The 19,372-nt window shown below is 58.7% G+C and overlaps 2 protein-coding genes and 1 pseudogene across 7 annotated transcripts in view; 1 reads left to right on the top strand and 2 right to left on the bottom strand.

Annotated features, from left to right (window-relative positions):
* Nucleotides 1-10,428, top strand: part of BCAR1 (BCAR1 scaffold protein, Cas family member) — a 37,416-nt gene extending 26,988 nt beyond the window's left edge. For all 6 annotated transcript variants that reach the window (XM_014848380.3, XM_070500432.1, XM_014848303.3 and 3 more), the window contains exons 3-7: nt 2,964-3,125; nt 3,296-3,412; nt 4,486-5,583; nt 6,438-6,527; nt 9,398-10,428. In XM_014848380.3, the coding sequence (XP_014703866.1) occupies nt 2,964-3,125; nt 3,296-3,412; nt 4,486-5,583; nt 6,438-6,527; nt 9,398-9,910 (1,980 nt within the window). In that variant the 3' untranslated portion in view covers nt 9,911-10,428. The remainder of the gene's footprint in view (nt 1-2,963; nt 3,126-3,295; nt 3,413-4,485; nt 5,584-6,437; nt 6,528-9,397) is intronic.
* Nucleotides 10,429-11,298: 870 nt separating this feature from the next.
* Nucleotides 11,299-15,379, bottom strand: LOC123275589 (chymotrypsinogen 2-like). Its single transcript, XM_044760973.2, has 7 exons — nt 15,259-15,379; nt 14,325-14,428; nt 14,157-14,236; nt 13,687-13,765; nt 13,048-13,228; nt 11,990-12,123; nt 11,299-11,518 (listed from the first exon to the last, which is right to left on the bottom strand). Exons 1-7 carry the CDS (start codon nt 15,356-15,358, stop codon nt 11,357-11,359), a joined length of 840 nt encoding a protein of 279 aa, XP_044616908.2. The 5' UTR covers nt 15,359-15,379; the 3' UTR covers nt 11,299-11,356.
* Nucleotides 15,380-15,808: 429 nt separating this feature from the next.
* Nucleotides 15,809-19,041, bottom strand: LOC106833713 (chymotrypsinogen 2-like; annotated as a pseudogene).
* Nucleotides 19,042-19,372: the final 331 nt, after the last annotated feature.

Genomic DNA, 19,372 nt, shown 5'->3' with positions numbered 1-19,372 from the left:
CTTCCACCTCAAGAAGTCTGGGAAACCGAGGCTCCTGGTTCCAGGGGTAGGGGTCAGCTGGGCTGAGGAGTGCCCTGCCGGGGCTGTGGGTGGGTGGATGGGGCCCAGGCACCCAAGAATCTGGAGAGTGAATGACAAGGCTGGTGGCCAGGAGGGGTCAGAAGCCGGGAGCCTGAAGCAGAGTGGCCTGCATGACTGAGGGGAGAGGTCAGCACCCTTAGGGCTGGGGAGTGGCTTTAGGAAGCTGAGGACAGAAGCAGGTGGGGCCCCCAGAGAGGGAGGTGATTTTGTGAGTCTGTCGTAGGGGGAGTGCCTCTGAGTGAGGGGCCACAGCTGTGCCTAAGGAGACAGCTGTGGTGCTGGGTCAGGCGCTGTGGGAGGCACAGCTGAACTCCTATTCCTTCTGGATTTCACCCTGGGAAGCTTCATTGCCTCCCCAGGTTCCTGATGCGCGGGGAGGGGACCCATGCCAGGCCTGTCCCTCACTCTGTATGAGAGGTTAGATGGCCACCTCCTGTGTCCCACAGTACTCCAGCAGTGCTCCATTTCCCAGAGGAGGAAACCGAGGCTCCTAGATGGGGGTGGGACTGGGGGTGTGCCAGGGCGAGCTGGCCTGGGTCATGTGCAGTGATGTCCATGTTGCAGGAAGGGAGGTGAGCAGCCAGGCTGCCTGGAGGTGCTCCCGGGGGATCTAGAAATGAGCCTCTAGCTTTACTTCTCCCTCCTGCTCTCTCTTCACGTCCTGATGGGCCCCGCCTGCCTGGGTCTGTCTGTCTGTCTCTGGGTGTGTGTCTGGTGGTGGGTGTTGTGCATATTTTCTCGGCCTCTGTGTGTCTGTCTGCCTTCTGCACCATGGAGATGTGCTTGTGGGTCTTGGGTCCGAGTCTCTGCTCCTCCTGGACTCGGCCTGTGTCTCCACCCCCAGGGGCCTCCGGATCCTACTAATGAGGCCTCAGGTGCAGAGCAGGGTGGCCGGTGATTAGCAGGCTCAGCAGCTCTCTGGAGAGTCAGCTTCCCTAATGAGCTTTTCTGCACTGGTGCTGCCTTACTATTTTTTCCTAACAGAAAAACGTTTACTGGCCAGTATGGCTGCTTACTGTCACCAACTCAGACGCAGGAGTGGTAAGCGGCTGATAGCCCAGGCCTGGGGTCCAGCCTCCAGAGCCTTTCCCCCACGCTCCCTGCCCTCTCTCCTTAGCATGGGACTAAGGAGCACTGTCGGGGCGCAGAGTGGGTGGACGCACACCCCTCTTCGTGGGGCTGGGTCTCCACCCGCCTTCCAGAGGCCAGCAGGGCCTGGAAATGCCTCAGGCCCTGCCTCAAGGCCCCGCCAACCTGCCACGTCCCGCCAGCCCCGGCCTGCCCCGCCTGCCCTGCTGTTGGCAGGTTCCAGCGTCTAAAAATAACTCTGGAGGAGACTCAAGTCTGGGGCGCAAGCAGAGAGATGAGTTTGGGGAAGGCCGCCAACTGCACTCCCAGACACACGGGGGTGGGTGCAGTGGGCGGGGAGTACCCTGTGGAGGCGCTGCGCAGAGCCAGCCTCAGAGGCTGGGTGTCGCAGGCCAGCCCTGCTGAGCTGCCCGGGAGGCGGGCACAGGATGCATCAGCAGGGGGCTCTGCCAGGCCCTAGGCTGAGCAGAAAAGTGCTGGTGCCCACGCTTCTGGGGGACACTCTGCTGCTCCTGGGGTACCCAGCATGTGCCTCTAGGGCACACAGGCGTGCAGAGCTGGCTGTCGATGTCATGGAGGCTGAGGGGCTGGGCGCAGGAACAGGATGCAGGGTTTGGGGGCGTTGAGCCTGAGGGCGGGCCTTGTCTCCGCCCTGCTGCCTCCAGGGATGTGTGTGGGGAAGGCCTGAGTCAACCCTGTCCCAGACGTCCCCTTTGATTAGGGAACAAAAGGCCTTTCTGTGGGCCAAAGAGCCGAGCAGGGAGCCTCGTGAGGGAGGCGTGCCGTTCCTGGGTTAGAAGAGGCTGCAGGCCCCTCCCACGGGGCCGGGTGCCTGCCGGGAGGGAGGCTGCCCACACGCCACTGCCTGCCAGGCCGCGCTGCCCCTTCCAGGCCGGGTGCTGGCAAGAAGGGCTCTCGGCAGCTTGCTGCCCTGGACCCTGGGTCGGGGGATGAGCACCAGGGAGGGGAAGGGGCTGGCCTCCTCTCTAGGCCGAGGTGCGTCTGCTAAGGCCTCCTCCCTTCAGGTGAGTGGTGGTCTCAGTGGCTCCGTGGGTGCGGTGCAGTGGGTATGGTGCAGTGGGTTCTAGTCTTGGCCACTCCCTCACACCCACACTTGACTTTCCAAAACAGCCCAGTCCCTCCATCTGCCCCAGAACTGACCCTGAAGTCTGGGAGTCCTTGGTGGCCCTGTGCTCAGGAGTCTCCCAAGATGTGCTGAGGGAGTGAGGAGGGCCAGGGCACTGTTTGCTGCTCTGCTAGACCACTGCCTCCTTGAAGCCCCAGGCCCTCACTGTTGGGATTTGCTGCAGGCCACCTCTGCTGGGCCCAGCCCGAGGCAGGCACAACCTGGCAGCGGCACCTCCCTTTGTCCTGGAGCCAAAGGCAGCTGCTGGGTTCTGCAGTCAGCACAGCCCCTTGCTGGGCAGACCTTTCTGAGGAGGATGCGGCTGGAAGGTGTCATCAGGCAGAGGCGCCCCAGTCAAGGGTGGCCTCTCCCCCATCACCCACATGTACCCTCCTCTGAACCTTTCGAGTCATCTACCTGGAGAGACCACTTCCATTTCCTGGCCAGAGCCAGGTAGCTCTAAGCAAACCCTGGGGGTCCTAGTATTCCCCAAGTGCTGCATTTCTTTGAAGAAAGGGCAGAGAATACAAAGGGATGAGAACACTTTTGCCTCTGAGTGGCCTCTGAGGCACCCTCACGGCGGAGTGGAATCTCTCTGAGGGCCTAAGGGTGGATCCTGGAGGCTGTCTGCCCAGGCTAGTGGTGACTGTCGGCTGTCTGCCCCCAGGTGGTGGTGCCCACCCGTGTGGGGCAGAGCTATGTGTTTGAGGCCTCCCAGCCAGAGCAGGACGAGTACGACATCCCACGCCACCTACTGGCCCCAGGGCCCCAGGACATCTATGATGTGCCCCCTGTCCGGGGGCTGCTTCCCAGCCAGTATGGCCAAGAGGTAGGTGTCAGGGTTAGGGGTGGGGGCACCTCAGCCTGGTCCTGCCCAGGAGGCTGGGCTTTCGTGGCCCCAGCCAGGATGGTCCTTGGGTGGGTGCTGTGGGGTTTGTGCTCTTTCCATCCCTTCAGGTGGCCCTGGCACCTGTGTCACTGCACATTTTCTGCCCCCAGGTATATGACACGCCCCCCATGGCTGTCAAGGGTCCCAATGGCCGGGACCCATCACTGGACGTGTATGACGTGCCCCCCAGTGTGGAGAAGGGCCTGCCACCGTCCAACCATCATGCGGTGAGCAGTCGGGAAATGCTGGGGCCTCACGGGCTGAGGCCTGATGGGTGCTCAGGGTTCTGGATGTGCCTGAGTGTGTGCACTGAGGTGGAGGCTCACATCTGCAGGACTTGGGGCACCAAGAGACCTGACTCTAGGCCCTGGCTCTGTCCCTCACTCGCTCTGTGACAGATGTGGAAACTGAGTGCTCCCCTGAACTGAGGAGCCTCAGCTTCCTCGTCTGTGAAAGAGCCCCTTGTAGCCCCTTCTTCAGCGGGTTCTTGAGAGGATCTCACAGGATGTCATCAGTAAGGTGACCACAGAATTTATCATCCAAACCAGGACACTTCTGAGAGTGAAAGGGGGTGACCAGTAATTCTGAGGGGGAATCAGGCACAAACCAGGACTCTCCTGGGGACCGGGCCATCATCACCCTGAATATAACACACAAATAGCTCAGCCAGGTACATGCAGGGAGTAGAGGATATATAAGTGGTGGTTGTGGTGATTGTGATGGTGGCGGTGGTGATGATGATGATGATGATGATGATGATAATGATAATGAGGTGGTGGTGGCGGTGGTGATGATGATGATGATGAGGTGGTGGTGGAAGTGATGGTGGTGGTAATGATGATGATGGTGGTGGTGGTGGTGGTGATGATGATAATAGTGGTGATGGTGGTGGTAGTGATGATGATGGTGGTGGCGGTGGTGGTGGAGGTGATGGTAGTGGTATGACAGCTTCCCTTTCACTGAGTGTTTGCAGTTACACAGTGAATTAACTCATGTAATCCTCACAATGAGCCTGTGAGGGAGTCCTCCCATCTTATGGGTGAGCAGACAGGCACAGAGAGAGGTTGAGTCACCTACCTGCCTTAGGTGACACAACTACTAAGCAGTAGAACCAGGATTTTGAATTTAGGTCTGGCTTCAGAGTTGGACTCTTAACGAGTTATAACCTGTGTGGACAAGAATTGTGATGAATGTGTGCATCTGGGCTGTGTCTGTGTGTGACCAGGTCTTGCTCTGAGGCTTCCGGGTGGGCAGTCCTTTACAAGGGACAGGCAGCCTTGACCAACCCTCGGCCCCCCAGGTGTACGATGTTCCTCCATCGGTGAGCAAGGATGTGCCCGACGGCCCACTGCTGCGTGAGGAAACCTACGATGTGCCCCCTGCCTTCGCCAAGGCCAAGCCCTTTGACCCGACCCGCCACCCGTTGGTCCTTGCTGCTCCCCCTCCAGACTCGCCACCAACTGAGGATGTGTATGATGTGCCTCCCCCTGCTCCTGACCTCTACGACGTGCCCCCCGGCTTGCGGCGACCTGGCCCTGGTGCCCTCTATGACGTGCCACGCGAGCGGGTTCTTCCTCCTGAGGCGGCTGATGGTAGCGTGGCCGACGACGGTGTGTACGCGGTGCCTCCCCCAGCTGAGCGGGAGGCCCTGGCTGACGCCAAGCGCTTGTCGGCCTCCAGCACAGGCAGCTCGCGCAGCAGCCAGTCAGCCTCTTCCCTGGAGGCGGCAGTGCCAGGTCGCGAGCCCCTGGAACTGGAGGTGGCCCTGGAGGCCCTAGCACGGCTGCAGCAGGGCGTGAGCACCACTGTGGCCCACCTTCTGGACCTGGCAAGTAGTGCTGGTGGATGTGGGGGCTGGCGCAGCACTCCCGAGCCTCAGGAGCCCCCAATGCCGGACCTGCGGGCTGCTGTGGCTGCTGTCCAGGGGGCCGTCCATGAGCTGCTGGAGTTTGCCCGCAGTGCTGTGGGCAATGCTGCCCACACTTCTGACCGCACACTGCATGCCAAGCTCAGCCGGCAACTGCAGAAGATGGAGGACGTGTACCAGACACTGGTGGCCCATGGTCAGGCCCTCGACAGTGGCCGCGGAGGCCCTGGGGCCACTCTTGAAGACCTGGATCGCCTGGTGGCCTGCTCACGGGCTGTGCCTGAGGATGCCAAGCAGCTGGCCTCCTTCTTGCATGGCAACGCCTCACTGCTCTTCAGACGGACCAAGGCCCCTGTTGCAGGGTCTGAGGGTGGTGGCCCCCTGCACCCCAACCCCACCGACAAGGCCAGCAGCATCCAATCCCGGCCCCTGCCGTCACCTCCCAAGTTCACCTCCCAGGACTCGCCAGACGGGCAGTACGAGAACAGTGAGGGGGGCTGGATGGAGGATTATGACTACGTCCACCTGCAGGTGGGTGCCCGCCCTGCCCAGGTTCCCAGGGCCCCTGGGGAAGCACCCTGGCCTCTTGGGGCTCTGACTTTGCTACCCCTGTAGTGGGGACCCTGATCCCCGACACACACAGAGGGCTTTTGTAGCCAAAGGAGGATGGGGCCCCAGCCTCAGTGAGTTCCTGGGCCCTCCTCTCACTTTCATCTTCCAGGCTAGGTGTCCACCCTGAAGCCCATTCCTTTCTCCACGTCAGGCCTTTGGGCCGACATGGCCATGTCATCAGAGGTCCTGCAGTGCCAGCCAGGAATGGCTCCCGAGCACCTGCAGGGGCCAGGCTTCTCTCACCAGAGACCAGGGCAGAGGTGGCTCTTTTCTGTTTGGGGAGATGGACTCTCAAGTCTAAGCAAAGACAAAGATATTTCCAGGCATGGGGGCAATAAATAAAGCCAGGCAATGGGAAAGTGGGGTAGGCGTGGGCTCTGAGCAGAGAGCTGAGTGCCAGCCAAGTAGACCTCCTGGGAGGAGCGTTCCAGGCTGAGAGCTGGCAGGTCCCAGGGCCCAGTGGTCAGGGACCGGTGGGCATGCCCTATACACTGAGGAGAGGGGCTTGGATGTGATTCCTGGCATGGGAGCCAGGGAAGGGAGGATGGCCGTGGCCACCAGGAGTGTGCCGGACCCCTTCCTGTCCTGGCAGGAGGTGAGGGAGGCCCAGGAGAACTGCTTCCTCAGGAAGCTGCGCTCACCCTGGGCCTGGTGGTGGCAGCACGGGCCTGGGTGTAGTGTGCGGCGCCACCTGGTGGCAGCTCTCCTTGCACTGCACCCCACCGGGCCTGTGGGGGCTTCTGCCTCAGCCCAGTCTCATGTCTCCCGTCCAGGGGAAAGAAGAGTTTGAGAAGACCCAGAAGGAGCTGCTGGAAAAGGGCAACATCATGCGGCAGGGGAAGGGCCAGCTGGAGCTGCAGCAGGTGAGGACACTCAGGTTCCCTGGCTTCTCCCAGCACAGGCTTCTCTGTCAGCGAACACAGCCTTCCCTCGGAGCCTGTCTCCGGAGCTGAGCCTCCGGGGCCGCCCTGCTCTGCCGTGTGCTGTCTCCAGGTGTTTAAGTTGTTTGCAGAGTAATCATGGTGGACGTTTCATAGAGCATGCACAGAAAAGTGTGAAAAAGCAGAAGTAAGCCCCCCACACCCAGAGGTGGTCACCGGGTACTGGGCATGGTGTCCAGTCCTGCTCCTGCCCCCTAGGGGCCTCTCTCTCTGTGTTTGAGATGATACTTTGTGAGCACTTACGTCTGCTTTTTTCTCAAGATTTTTCCATGGCATTAAACGTTTCTCGTAAACTGTTTTAAAGGCCACATGATGTATATTATTGTTGAATGTTTATGCGATACCCAGTTTTCCTTATTATAATAATACTGCTGGCTTTATCTGCAGACATAGAATTTTCTTCATATTTCATATCATTTCCTGATGGTAGAAAAGGGATATACAAAAAAAAAAACACTAAGGAAGCTTTATTCTGATTATGAAGATAATTTAAAAAATTAAAATACAGACTAGCGCAAAATAAACAGAAATGTCACCCATAAAATTTCCCTCCCACCCTCCCCCCAGGCATGGGGGAAGGACAGCATAGCAGAAAGCTGCCGGCTCCACCCAGAGACCCAGGACACAAGCCACAGGGTCCTCAGCTGTAAAGGCGGGATCACAGTTGTATTCGTCTCAGGATCGTTGTGAGAGTTAAATGAGTAAAGACTATACAATGTTTAGGAGGTGCCTGGCACATAGAACATGCTTGGTGAAGGAATAGATGTTAATAATTACATATATATATATATATATATATATATAATGCATGGAATCTCCAATGGTTTAAGAAATGGCCATGTGCTTGATCCTCTTTATCTTCCTCTGACATCTTCCAGCATCTATTTAAGCAGTCCCTTGTTGGTGGACATCCATGTTGTTCCCAGAATTACTTTTGTAAACAGTACTGTGCTGAAAATGAATCTCTTCACATATCTGACTGATCACTTAGGTAAATTACTAGAAGCTGGAATATAAGGTAGGAATATGTATGAAAAACTCTACAGATCTAGAGTTCCTAAGCCAGGGACATAAAGTACAGGTAATATACAGGCACATAAAATATATTGACAAGGATGTTTATTGCTCCATTTCCATATCACAGAAAAATCTGGACCCCCCCCCGCAAATGTCTAATCGTAGAGTACTAGTTGAATAAAGTATGAATATTCGTGCAGTAGAATATTATTCAGCTGTTAAGAAATGTCAGAGAATGAGAAAGACCCACTAGCGTTTAAAACAAAAAACTGAGGGTATTCTGGGGCTGGCCCCGTGGCCGAGTGGTTAAGTTCATGCGCTCCGCTGCAGGCGGCCCAGTGTTTCGTTGGTTCGAATCCTGGGTGCAGACATGGCACCGCTCATCAAACCACACTGAGGCAGCGTCCCACATGCCACAACTAGAAGGACCCACAACTAAGAATATACAACTATGTACTGGGGGGCTTTAGGGAGAAAAAGGAAAAAAATAAGATCTTAAAGAACAAAACAAAACAAAACTGAGGGTATTGTCTTGCTGGGGAAGTTCGTGAAGGGGCTGCCTAAGCCGGGCAAGTCATAGGGTTCCAGTGTTAGGAAGGGCTGTTTTAGGTGGGTTTCGCTAATGAAATTCGGGCTTGAAAACGTGGGTGGAATGGAACTTGTCTGTCCCTGGGTCTGTGCACAGCCGGTCACAGCCAGTCAGCCCCCTGGCCAGAACCAGCTCTGGTGAGGACATTTTGGTCCACCCCGATGACCCCCAGCGAGGGCTGCCACTGGTGGAACGTTCGCTTTGGCCACATGCTTTTATGCGTACTCATTGACCTGAAATGAATGGCCTATTGTTGGCTGCTAAAAGTAGGCTCGAAATATTGTATACGGTGTGTCTCCAGTTTTCTAATTGAGAAGGAAATAGGAATATTCACGTTTAAAGGAAAATGAGTTGAATATTCACCAATTTTTTGTGTGAATTTTTGTTTTCTGGAATTTTACAGATATCGTAATCTTTTGTTTACAGTTTTTATTATGGGAAATGTAAATATATTTATAAAATAGTCCCTCAGGTACCCACTGGATAAAACAGACTCCCAGGTGCCATTTACCCAGCCCCTCCCCATCTCAGCACAGCGGCTGATCCTGTCTTAGATGCCCCCTCTCCCCGCCAAGTCATTTTGGAGCCATTGTATCACTTCATCTGCGAATGCTTCAGTGTACAGTTGTAAAAGATTTTCCGGAATCTTAACAGAGGTTGTTTCTGGGTGCATAGGACTCCAGATGACAGCTGTCTTTTTTCCTGCTTGGTGTATTTGAATCTTTTTATAATGTATATGTTAAGGAGAAAATGTGTTGGGTTTTTTGTCTTTTTTTTACTTTTCATTTTGAAATATTTATAGATTCACGGGAAGTTGCAGAGTCCAGAGCAGTCCTGTGTCCCCTCACCCAGTTTCCCCCATGATCACATCCTGGGTGACCAGAGGACAGTCCCCACGCCGAGAGATTGGCGTCCCTCACCCCCGCGGCTGTGCTTTGTTCTTTTCTATCATTTCTTCATTTAAAAAACTTTATATAAATGGAATCATACCTTTTGAGACTGGCGACAAAATTATTTGGAGAATCTCTAGAAGGTTAGTAAGGATGTGTGCTCCGCCAATGGGACAGAGACAGCCTGCTCCCCACGCCCCTGCTGACTCTCAGGACTGTCCCTCTTTAGAAGGGAGCCATTTTTTTCCCCCTTTTCTCTGTGGCCGCGGTTTTTACTCTGCTTTCCTCTGCCCCAGCTGAAGCAGTTTGAGCGCCTGGAGCAGGAAGTGTCACGGCCCATAGACCACGACCTGGCCAACTGGACACCAGCCCAGCCCCTGGCCCCCGGGCGGACAGGTGGCCTGGGGCCCTCAGACCGGCAGCTGCTGCTCTTCTACCTAGAGCAGTGCGAGGCAAACCTGACCACGCTGACCAACGCGGTGGATGCCTTCTTCACCGCTGTGGCCACCAACCAGCCTCCCAAGATCTTTGTGGCACACAGCAAATTCGTCATCCTCAGCGCCCACAAGCTGGTGTTCATCGGGGACACGCTGTCGCGGCAGGCCAAGGCAGCTGACGTGCGCAGCCAGGTGACCCACTACAGCAACCTACTGTGCGACCTGCTGCGTGGCATCGTGGCCACCACCAAGGCCGCCGCCCTGCAGTACCCGTCGCCCGCTGCCGCCCAGGACATGGTGGACAGGGTCAAGGAGCTGGGCCACAGCACCCAGCAGTTCCGCCGGGTCCTGGGCCAGCTGGCAGCCGCCTGAGAGCGGATGACCAGAGGGATGGAGGGCAGGGGAGGAGGGCAGTGGTGGTCCGAGCTGCCCCAGGTACATGTTCCAAGAAAGTCGCCATGCCACAGGCATGGGGACAGGCAACCTCAGTTCTGCCCGGGCCTGGTGCTCTAGACTGTCCAGGGGTTTGTACATATTTATGATGGGGCAGGATGTGGGACGGTGCCTCCTCAGAGGAGCCCAAGCAGAGCTGGGCCCCCAGGAGCTGAGGCCGGGCTGGTGGTCTTCCCTGAGTGTGCTGCAGGTCCAGGGAGGGTCCCAGTGCTGGGGACCGGGCCAAGGGCGCACAGGCTCCTCAAGCCGCACAGCCTCGGGTGACTCCTTGGGCTGACGTCAGCCCTGGAGGGTTCTTGTTGCCCCCACAAGGCAAATGCAGCTGTGGCCTGTTCCTTCTCTGCACCAGGAAAAAACCTTAAAAAACTATTTTTCATTATTGATTTTCCAATCATTTGACTAATAGTCTACGTTTAAATAAAATTTAAAAATGAAAAGCAGCCTCCTGAGGTGTGAGAGGCAAGAGGGCCCATGGGTGGGAAGGCAGATGCTGCAGGCTAGGAGTGGGGGTTGAGGGGGCTCCATGGTGAGGCTGTGGGCGGCCTCTTGGGAGGGTGAAGAAAAAGTGGGTTCCTTCAGAAGAAAACCAAGGCCCGAGGAAATGGCTGGGCTGGGGAGTTGAGGCTGGAGTGTCTCCTGCAAGGTGGGGATGAGGTCTGCAAATGGCCATGAGACCTGGGGAGCTGGGCGGGGAGGGCTGTGGCCAGGCCTGGGCTTTGAGGTCTTATGCAAAGACAGCACGGTCCCAGGGCAGGTGGCCAGAGTGAGGACAGAGGTGGGGACAGGAGCAGCTCCAGAAGCAGGGTGAGCCCTTCTGGGGCCCCCCACATCCCAAGGCAGAGAGCTCACTGCTGAGGGCACTGCTGAAGGATACACAATTCCACACAAACAGTCGCTTTCACAGACTTTATCCAGAACTTTGCTCGTAGAAAGAAGCTCATAATTTCAGCCTGTGGAACTTCTTCCAAAGTGTCTTATTTGAATTACACATGGACTTGGCCTCCCAAGTTAGGAGGTGGGGGCCCAGAGAGGCCATTGTCCTGGGGCAGGGCCCTCTCCAGACCTCTGGGAGTATGTCTGGCACCCTAGGTGAGGTGAGAGCCCCGGGAATCAGGAGGTGCTGCTCCCGGCTCTGACCGTTCTGCATGTGAACTTGGGCCTCAGTTTCCTCATCTCTACAAAGAAGAGAGTGGGGCTGGGTGATCTGCCAGCCATCTAGGCTCTGAACTGCCCAGAGGGGGCCTGAGTGAAGGCAGCCGTCTCCCACCTTTCACCCACCCCAGCGAAGACAGTGAAGATGCATGCAGTTGCTCTCATGGGTTTATTTGGGTTTTACACAGATGGGTGGTGGTGGTGAGCAGGGTCTCACTTGGTCTCAAGAACCTCTTGAACCCAGGGAATAAACTCAGTGACCCGGGCATACACGCCTGGTGAGGATGGGAGACACCGGCTGCTGCCCCAGGACACGATGCCCACCAGAGTCCAGGTTCCATCTTTCTGGCAGACAAGGGGCCCGCCAGAGTCACCCTGAGGAGGAGAAAGGACTTGTGTCCAAGCCTGAAAGGGGGTGCCAGCACCCTAGTGTGCCCTGACCTGGCCAAGTCCAGGGCGGGGCTGAGAAATGAGGAGTGTGGGCTCGGGCCATACACAGCTACTTGGATCTGGTTGAATGGCAGCCCCAGCTCTGCCACCTACACCTGGAGGGCCTGGGGCAGGTGGCTTACCCTCTCAGCCTCACCATCGTCTGTAAAATGGGCCGAAAACAGCCAGCCCCCGGGGGGTGGTGGGGGTTAAAGACCCCTGGGAAGCCCCGCCCACGCCCAGCCAGAGCGAGCCCTCCGGGGGCATCTGTTAGTGCTGGTCTTGCCTTTCGCTGGGGCACCGGGAAGGGAGCAAGCTTAACAGGTCGTGGCAGGAAGGAGTGGCCCTCCTGGCCAGACCAGGGTGGGGCACGGTCAGTGAGGGTGGGCACGGTGTCACCCTGCCGTGAGAACATACCATGCAAGAAGAGACGCCGCTGGCGCCAGCGCAGACCATCGAGTTGGCGATCTTGCTGCCCCAGTACTTCTTGCAGTCGGTGTTGGACAGGAGGGGCAGGACCGCCTGCTGCAGCTTGTCGGGGGTCTTGCTGGCTGGAGGGACAGAGCGGGTGGGGTCAGGGCCCCTCTTCCCACCCAGCCCACCCCAGATGGAAGGGCCCGGGGACGGCTTGGAGTCCTGCCCTGGCCTGCCAGGTCCTGGTCCTTCACCATCACGGTGACCATGGAAACCGATCTCCGCCCCTTCCCTTAGACCTGAGCAGCGCCTGTGGGACTCAGTTCCCTTGCGGGTCCACACCAGGCGGGGGGACTCGGCTTCAAGCACAGTCGTTCAAACAAGCCCTGCCCTGCCAGCCCCGGTGCCGTGTGGTGGGCGGAGGGGCCTCGTCTCCCTTTCCAGGCAAGGGGCTCCGCGTCCTCCTGAAGGGAGACCCTGGAGGGGACCCGCCACCCTCGGCGGCCGACGAGGGAGCACCCTCCCCCTGCTGCCCTTTCCTGGCTGCTTCTGTCCAGTTAAAGGAGCAGCCGGGCGAGCCGTGGCCTGGGCAGAAGAATGGAGGACGCTGGAGGAGGACAGGCAGGCAGGCAGAGCGAGCAGCTGGGGACGGTGAGATGCTGGCCGCGCTCTCAGGGCCCGAACCAGCCCTGGACATTTGACTGGCAGCCCAGACTTCATGGCGAGCTGTACCCCCCGCCCCAGGCCTGGAGAGAAGGCCGGGCTGGCCGTAGGACGCTGCGGCACTCGACGCAGGTGGTGAGCGGGACATATGATGGTTATATATTGATGATATCCGTAATATATGATGGAGTGTAATTTATAGGTGTTTCTTCAACTTCCGGTTCAAGTGTATCACTATTCCACCTCGTTTTTATTCGTGTTTGGGAGGCTTTTAATTAAGAGGGTTTTAAATAAAGAAATGGAAAGATTTATGACTTGCAATTTACAATTGTGCTTGGAATTTAGACCGAAAATCAGAACGAATCTTGCTCCTAAACAGCACCTGCAAGGACACTCACCATTATGCCGGGTCTTGCCCCAGCCTGTGGTGGCACAGAGGGAGCCCGCAGGGAAGCTGGCGTTGGCACTGGGCAGGCAGACAGGGGACACAGTCTTCGAGAGGCGGGCAGGGGTGGCCAGCTTCAGCAGGGCGATGTCGTTGCGAACTGCATACCGGTCCCACAGCGGGTGTTCAAAAACCTGTGGGGACAAGAGTGGGGGTGGGCAGACCTTTGAGGGAGGACCTGGGAGATTTGGGGGGGCATGGGCCCCGAGACTCAGAGGGCACAGTGCCAGTCAGGCAAGGTGTTGGGAAAAGGACACAGGGGGCTGGACAAAGTCTCTGGAGACTGGTGGGAAAATGACGTGACACATCGCTGATATTTAATTTTTATATTTTTGCGTTTTGTACAATGAGCAGACTTATTTTATAATCAGAAACAATCTTTAGTGTTTGGAAAGGAGCTTTAGTACTTGGGAAAGAAGAAAAGAAAGCTCAGGGCCAAGAGGCACAGGTGGGGTGAGGCCTGAGCTGCTGGCCGGGGTCCTCTGTGCCCAGTGACCCTGCCTGCCAGGCCCCTCCCTTGTCCCTGCAGCCCAGGGGCAGCCCTGCTGGGGCCGCTCGAGCCCACCCTCCTCAGCCTGCCACCTGGCTCTACCTTGGCGATCCTCAGCACCTGGACAGCCTCCTCGTCAGAGCCAAGATCCGACACCCCGGCCACCACACGGTGGGTCTTCCTGGGGAGAGAGGAGGCGTCAGACAGTGCTCAGGCTCCTGGCTGCCTCCTCAGAGGGGCGCCCGGGCAGGAAGTGTGCCAGGCAGGATGAGCCCCAGCTGGGCCACTGAATCGCGTGGTGACCTCCGGGCATCCCTTTCTTGCTCTGGGCCTCAGTTTCCCCATCTGTACCCTGAATGCACAGGACTAGACCATCTGTCATGAGCAGGGGGCTGAGGGGAGGGGTGCTGCCTGGAGGTTTTCTCCTGCAGACTGGGGCTCTGCCTGCGGCCAGGTGAGGAGCAGCTTCTTCCCAGCCTGCAGGTTGTCGAGACCCTTCCCCACCGGGATGGGGTTGGCAGGGATGAAGCTTGTTCCCAGATACCTGGGGGCCCCCGCTCCCCAAGCCTCACCTGACCCCACAGTGGGCAGCGGTGACCACCCAGTGCTGGCTGATGAGGGAGCCCCCGCAGAAGTGGAAGCCGGAGCTGGTCTGGGGAGAGGGGTGAGGGGAAGTCAGCCTTGTCTCTCCTGCCTGACCCCTCCCCATCTAACCCACCCCTCCTCCGCCTCCCCCTCACCTGCAGGGACACCTGCCAGGGCCAAGAGCTGGGGACAGCGTCCTCCCCATTGACGATCCTGGACAGGCCACTCAGCACGGGGTAGATGGCAGGAACCCCGCAGCCTGGGGCGCAGGGATACGCCACAGGTCAGTGGATGGTGTTCCAAGGGGACCAGAGGTGAAGACCCAGCACATCTTGCCCTCTGTGGCACCTTGGCATCCAGAGTTAGGGCACTCAGGCCACTTCCACCCAGCCGGCAGCCACCCTCAGGTGCCCTTATGGAGGGTGTCAAAGGCTGAGAGCATCTGGAGTTGGGGCCCAGAGTTTGGGGGCTGAGTCTGGGGACCCCCACGTGGGCAGCTCCCTGACCCGCTGTCTGCCCTGAGAAGAGTGTCCATCCTTCTCTGAGCCCAGGGTCCTGGGTCATGGGGGCTGGGATGTCCTGCTTGAGTGCTTGGTGCTCTCTGCCTGGGTCTGCAGCAGGAGTAGGTTGGGGTGAGGGCGTTATGCCACCTGGGGCACCACAAACCTAGGAGGCTGCCCACGTCCAGAGAGTAGCGGGCAGGGCAAAAGGGATGGACATGGGAGACATTCCCAAGGCAGGATTCACAGAGCTCAGTGGCAGGTGTGGAGGGTGGAGGGGCCCAGACGACCCCTCGGCTTCTGAGTAGATGGAGGAGACCAAGACGAGGCAGGGTCCAAGGGACATCTTGAGTTTGAGATGCCTGAGGGACCTTCAGGCGGTGGAGGGGGCCCCCGGTCAGGCCTAGGAGTAGGGAGCCAAGCAGAGACCCCCAGGAAGGCTGAGAGGGGCAGCTGGGCAGGGGGCCAGCCGAGGTGTGGGGGCCAGTTAGAGGTATGAGAACTTGGACCCTCTGGTTCCCTGCTTCTGGGTGTTCAGGGCAGGGGGTGGGCGAGGCTGGACCTAGGGCTGCCTGAGCCTCGAACTTACCAAAGCTGATGCCAAAGAGGAGGAAGCTGAGGACAACCCAGAGAAGGGCCATGGTGTGTGGCTCAGGAGGTAGTGTGGGGTCTGCCTGAGGGACCCCCATTATATTTCCCCAGCCCACCAATCACAGCTGGCCTTACCATCCCCTCCTTATCATGAATCCTTGGGCTGAGCAGCACCTGGCTCCAGTGTGGGCCTGGGACAGAGGCAGCCCCGGGGGGCCGCGCCTGGGAAGGTTCCCGGGGACCACAGGTGTGCAGGGCCAGCAGCTGGCTCATCCCCCAGCTGCCTGCTCCCCAGAGTGGGGCACTGAGCACGCTGAGCAGGTGCTGGATGGCGAGGACCCCACAGCAGAGGGTGGGAACATTGAGTGAGGGGTGGGAGCCAAGGTCCCATTTCATGTGGCTGTGTCCCTTCTGGCCACTGTCTGGGGAGGGGGACTAAGGAGAGGCCATCCCGGGGACCCCCTTGCTGCCTGGCCCAGTGAAGGCCCAAGTTCGGGAGCAGAGTGAGGCCTCAGAGGCCCCAACACAGGAGACTGACACTGTCAACATGTCTTCCACTGGTTTATGGAGGCTTTGTGGGAGCAGGGTCAGCCAGGAGGCAAGGGTGGGCCTGGGGCTCCGATGGCCTCCAGGACCTGCCACACCCAGGCATGAGCTTGGTGATGCGGGTGTACACACTGGGGCTGGAGGTGGAGCAGGTGCTGCTGCTCCAGGACACGATGCCCACCAGGGTCGAGACTCCATCCTTCTGGCAGAACAGGGGACCTCCAGAGTCACACTGCAGGAGAGGGAGAAGGGGGCTTGGATCTGGCAGCCCAGGGGGCCTGGTTCAGGGGTCCCTGGACATTGTTCCTAGAGCGCAGTCCAGGGCCTGACAGCCAGTAGACACTCAGCACATGCATATTGGAGGGATTATGAAGGAAACTTCAGCAGCTGCTTCTCTGGTTCGTTCCCTTGGAAGTCTGGGCCACCCCCTAGGATGGGTCCTATAATGGAGGTCAATAAAGCTAGTTTCATTGATAAGAAAAAAAAGTGTGGGCGGTGCTGGCCATGAGGCCACTATGAGGGAGGAAGAGCTGCCTGACTCAATCTGGAGACCTTTTGGACCGCCATGTTCCACTGCCCACACTGTGCACTGCTCAACTCCAGGAAGTACCATTTGCTCAGACGCAGATATCAATGGAATTTTGCAACATAGTGGCTGAAGTACCAGAGCCCCTGGCTCTGGCACCCCTCTGCTGAGGTCATGAGTGATCCACCAGGAGCCCTGTCTTCCCAACTACTCAGAAGGAAGTACCCAGGGAGAGAGTGGCCCTAGGAAGAGGCCTGCTGCTACTTCCATTTCCTCCCTCTGCCCAAGCCCCTGGCCTGGGCTTTTGCCTGAACCGCGCCCCCCCCCCCCAGGCTGGGCGGGAAGGGGTGCCAGGGAGCCCAGGAGGCCATACTATGAAGGAGGAGGCGCCCCTCGCCCCGGCGCAGACCATGAGGTCGATGACGGTGCTGCCCCAGAACTTCCTGCACTCCGCGTTGGTTGGACAGGAGGGACAGGGCCGCCCGCTGCAGCCTGTCAAGGGTGTGGGTACCTGAAAGGGCAGGGTGAGTGATCAGCACCAGCAGCCGTGCCCTGCCCTGCAGCCTCCACCACCCTCCCACTCGGCCAGCGGTCACTCACCGGGGCGGCTGGTCTTGCCCCAGCCTATGGTGGCAGCATCCCAGCAGGGAAGTCGTCGGCCTCGGTGGGCAGGCACATGGCGGACGCGGCCAGCTTCAGCAGGGTGATGGCAATGTTGAGGGTGAACCTGTTGAACTTGGGGTTCTTGAAAACCTGTGGGGCGGGGCCAGACAGCCGCAGCTGGGGTCTGGGAAGAGGCTGAATGGAGGCAGAACCAGGGCGCCTGGCTTCCCCTCGCTGCCTCCACGCTGCTCCCTGGACAAAGGCCTGCTTGATCCCATACCTCCTTCCGTGGCCCCAGGAGCCCGAGGCCCAGGCCCAGGCCGGGGTGCAGACCTTCCCCTGTGGGGAGCCTCGCACACTCTGCCTTTTGCTTTGCCCCATTGCGATGGGGTTTTGGGGTGATTGGGAGGAGCTGGGGTGCCCCTTCCCACTCCCCCAGCCTGGGGGTTTTCAGCTCTTGGTCCAGCCCCATTAGCCTGGGCCACCCATTCCTGAGGGCCTCCCCTCCCTGGGGTCACACCTGGACTCCGGGGGCCACCATACCTGGGCAATCTTCAGCACCTGGGTGTCCTCGGCGTCTGAGCCCTGGTCAAACTCCCTGGCCACGACCATGTCGGAGGTTCTGGAGAGAACTAGAGAAAGGAAGGGGTTCCTGCTGTGAGGTGGTGGGGCCAGGCTGGGGGTGCAACGTGCTACGTGTGCGCATGAGTGTGAGTGCACTTGTGTGCAGGCATGTGTACATGTGTGCATGTGCATGTGTGGTGTTGATCACAGAGATGGGAGCTCAAAATATCGACCACTGCCCACCGAAACCACTCTGCCTACCGGCTGCTTGTGTTTCCTCCCAGCAGCCCCCGGGAGACGGGCAGGTCTTGAGTATTCTACACATTTCCAAATAAGGAAATTGAGGAACGAAGGAGTTTAAGGATTAGTCCTCAGTGCTGAGGGTGTTCCCCGCACCCCAAGGGGTTTCCTGGGGACCCTGGGCCTTCATGTGATGCTGCAGTGGGCAGCGGTGACCACCCAGTTCTCGCTGATGAGGGAGCCCCAGCAGAAGTGGAAGCCGGTGCTGTCCTGAAGGCAGACAGGGAGGTCAGCGCTGGCTGGACACCAGCAGCCTCCAGCCGGGCCAGTACCCCAGTGTGTGCCCCCCCGCACATAGAATCCCCCCTCAACCGCAGGGATACCTGCCAGGGCCAGGAGGCAGGGACAGCGTCTTCCCCATTGATGATCCTGGACAGGCCAGTCAGCAGGGGGTGGGTCATGGGGACCTGGCAGCCTGGGAGTGGCAGTACAAGGTGAAGGGTGGAGGCCGAATTCGACTCTGAGCCCCCCACCTGGGTGCCACCACCCCAGGAATCCCCCAGAGACCACTCAGTCTGACATGGGCTTCAGCCCAGACGAGCCCAATAGGTTGAGTGTGAGGAGGTGGCAGGGCCAAAGCACGGGCTGGGAGGCTGGGCTATGTAGGCTTGAACTCAGCCCCTTCACTGCCCCGTTTAACTGCTCTGAGTCTCAGTTTTCCCATCAGTGAAATGGGGCTCATACAGTTGCTAACCTCATCGGTCTAAGGATGCAAGTTGTGTTAGCGGGCACTGCGGGAACTCGCTCTGCTCCTGGCACAGGAGCACAGGTCAGTGCTCGGTAAGCACGAGCTTAAAGGGCCCAAGAGGGCTGGTGGGGCCCAGCCACGCCTTCCCACCTGCTCAGCATCGGAGTATGTTTGGGAGCCACCGACTGTTCAGAGAACTTTCCATCCCTCTGGACTTGTCCTCCCTGTCCCCTGCACAGGGTGCGAGACCTTGAGAGCAGCCCCAGGAAGGTCCACCTCCTCCCCAAGGGCCTGACACTGGCTGCTCTGGCCCAACCCTCCCAGTGTCCCCATTGTAGACATGGGGCTGGCGGGGCTCAGAGCAGGAGAGAGACTGACTCAGGCTCACAGCACTGCACATGGCGGAATTGGGAACAGGGACCCTGCTGCCCCTCGCTGGCCTCGGGGTTGGAGGGGAGGGGAGACAGTCTTCCTGGTCTCCGCCTGCCCCAGCACCCACCAACAGCTGTGTCCAGGAGGGCACAGCAGGAGAGGAGCCAGCGGAAGGTGGCGGTGCCATGGTTGGGGAGGTGCTGGGTGCCTGCCTGGGGGTTCCCTGTTATATCCCCACACACCAGGCTGTTATCTGGAGACCTTGAAGTGATAATCCCTTTCCTGGGCATGTGCCCAAGTGGGCAGGATGTGCCCAAGCAGGGCTGGCATCTGGGCCTGGGACGGCAGCAGCTGCAGCCCGTGGCTGGGCTTGGAGCCAGGGCCAGGGACAAATGTGGGGCTGACCAAGGCAGCCCTCAACCCCAAGTCAAGGCCAAGGGGAAGGGATCAGGACACTTGGGCTTCCTCCTGCAGGCCCTGCCTCGGGAGGGGTCCTGCGGGCAGCAGCCAGGC

The sequence above is a fragment of the Equus asinus genome, chromosome 28 (assembly GCF_041296235.1).
Source record: "Equus asinus isolate D_3611 breed Donkey chromosome 28, EquAss-T2T_v2, whole genome shotgun sequence".
Taxonomy (NCBI): domain Eukaryota; kingdom Metazoa; phylum Chordata; class Mammalia; order Perissodactyla; family Equidae; genus Equus; species Equus asinus.
The sequence above is the reverse complement of the archived record's forward strand: the minus strand, read 5'-3'. Positions and strand labels throughout refer to the sequence as shown.